The 1,790-nt window shown below is 38.4% G+C and overlaps 1 protein-coding gene across 1 annotated transcript; it reads left to right on the top strand.

The window, feature by feature from the left end:
- Positions 1 to 111: 111 nt before the first annotated feature.
- LOC111667283 (plexin-A4-like) lies at positions 112 to 1,378 on the top strand (the record flags this gene model as incomplete). The annotated part of the gene is made up of 3 exons (XM_023422939.1): positions 112 to 248; positions 801 to 968; positions 1,285 to 1,378. Coding segments are annotated over 3 exons (399 nt in total), but the record flags the coding sequence as incomplete, so codon positions are not given.
- Positions 1,379 to 1,790: the final 412 nt, after the last annotated feature.

Raw genomic sequence — 1,790 nt, 5'->3', positions numbered from 1 at the left:
ACCTGTTTTATTTATTACCTGTTCACTTGTGCATTTAAGTATTTCACTGATATGCATCATTTATTTTGCTACTTTGATTCACTTTGACTTTTGACCCTGCCCTTTCTCCAGATCCCGAGGATTATCAACCTCAAGCCCAGCAGAGGGCCAGTCTCTGGAGGAACCATTGTCAACATCACCGGCAGCCACCTTGATGCTGGGAGCAATGTGTCGATCATGTTTAAGGACCAGCCATGCACTTATCTCAGGTTAGTGGGGAACAAGTCAGAACTACCCATGCCACTCACACTCCAACAGTCCATTAACAGCTCAGTCAAAGGCAGTGTTAGTCAAACTACAGAGAGTAAACTTCTCTGACTGCTCATCTTCCCTAGATAATTTTTTTTCCCCACATAAACTGAAACATTGATTAAATATCCTGGGATCTATCATGACGTAAATTTTTTGATTGAAAAGCTTTAATTTTTTACTGAATTAGAAGTGACATTTTCTTAATGTATAAATCATTGGGAAAATACATAGTATTACTGTAATCCACCATTTAACACTGATCAATGCACAATTCAAAGTTCAGTCAATAAACTCTCTATCCATGTTCACTTAACCAACCATTCAGCCACCTTAAATATTAGATTATTATTGGTTTTTGAACCATTTAGTTGTCTGCATCAACAGTGATAACAACTAGGGAGATGACTCCTGAGTGACTACACAACGTAATATATTGTTCAATAGGGCTCATATATAGTAACGCTGACATATCACTTGCACACTAATGTTTCATCCTATCATGACTTTAGGAGGGGTGGCCAGTGGCTCACCTGCCGAACCCATGCTTCCCTGCACGGCTACGGAAATGTGTCTGTGTCTGTGAGCATAGACAGAGCTCATCTCCAGAGAGACCTGCGCTTTGAATATGTGGAGGATCCCACCATCACCAAGATAGAGCCTGAGTGGAGCATCTACAGGTATGGTAGAAGGGAACATTTGGGGTTAGCTAACTTTTTTGACAACAGGTTGCATGTTACTCAGCTGGTATCAGATAGTGAGGGATTCTATGGATCCTGTGGATGGAGATAAAACCACCAGAGCAGGCGCTTGTCAGAAAGAATGACAAAAATGACCAGCAAATAAGGCCAATTCACAAAAAAAAATCAAAATGTTGCCTCAGCAATCTGATCTAATGTCCATACATCAATATCACTCCCAGTGAGTAATTCATATCACCTTAATAATCTGAAGTATTCTTTTAACCTTGTTGTCAATCATTTTTCTCTCTCACAGTGGACACACCCCAGTGACAGTGACAGGAACTAACCTGGACATCATTCAGACACCACTCATCAGAGCCAAATACAATGGCCATGAGACACTCAATGTAAGTAATAACAACACAAACAATGTGATAGTAAAACCAACTGCCTTGTGGTTTATTTTTGGTAAAATTATTTTCTTTGTAGTTTTTTTTTTGTTTGTATGTATTTATGTTTGTATGTACTTATGTTTTATGTTGTTGTGTATTGTATTGTATATGTATGAGATTTCAATATTTGGAAATTTGTTTAATACGTGTTTTGTTTTGGTGCAGCAGTCAAAATAATGTAAACTGACTGACTGAATTAAATGAACAGGATGAACTATCTGCACCACCACCAGTGTTTCTAAATACCTACTATGCCTTGATAGCGAGGGAAGTCAGCCATTGTAAATGTCAGTCTTTTTTTTTTTTCTAGAGCATGACTAAATTCCTCAATGCCACTTCTAGGTAAATGGGTGAAGGAAAAACACAG

The sequence above is a fragment of the Seriola lalandi genome, unplaced genomic scaffold, assembly GCF_002814215.2.
Source record: "Seriola lalandi dorsalis isolate HSWRI2012SDOR001 ecotype SW California unplaced genomic scaffold, Sedor1 jcf7180002003412, whole genome shotgun sequence".
Lineage (NCBI taxonomy): Eukaryota > Metazoa > Chordata > Actinopteri > Carangiformes > Carangidae > Seriola > Seriola lalandi.
Note: the sequence above shows the minus strand (reverse complement) of the source record. Positions and strands in the feature narration are given on the sequence as shown.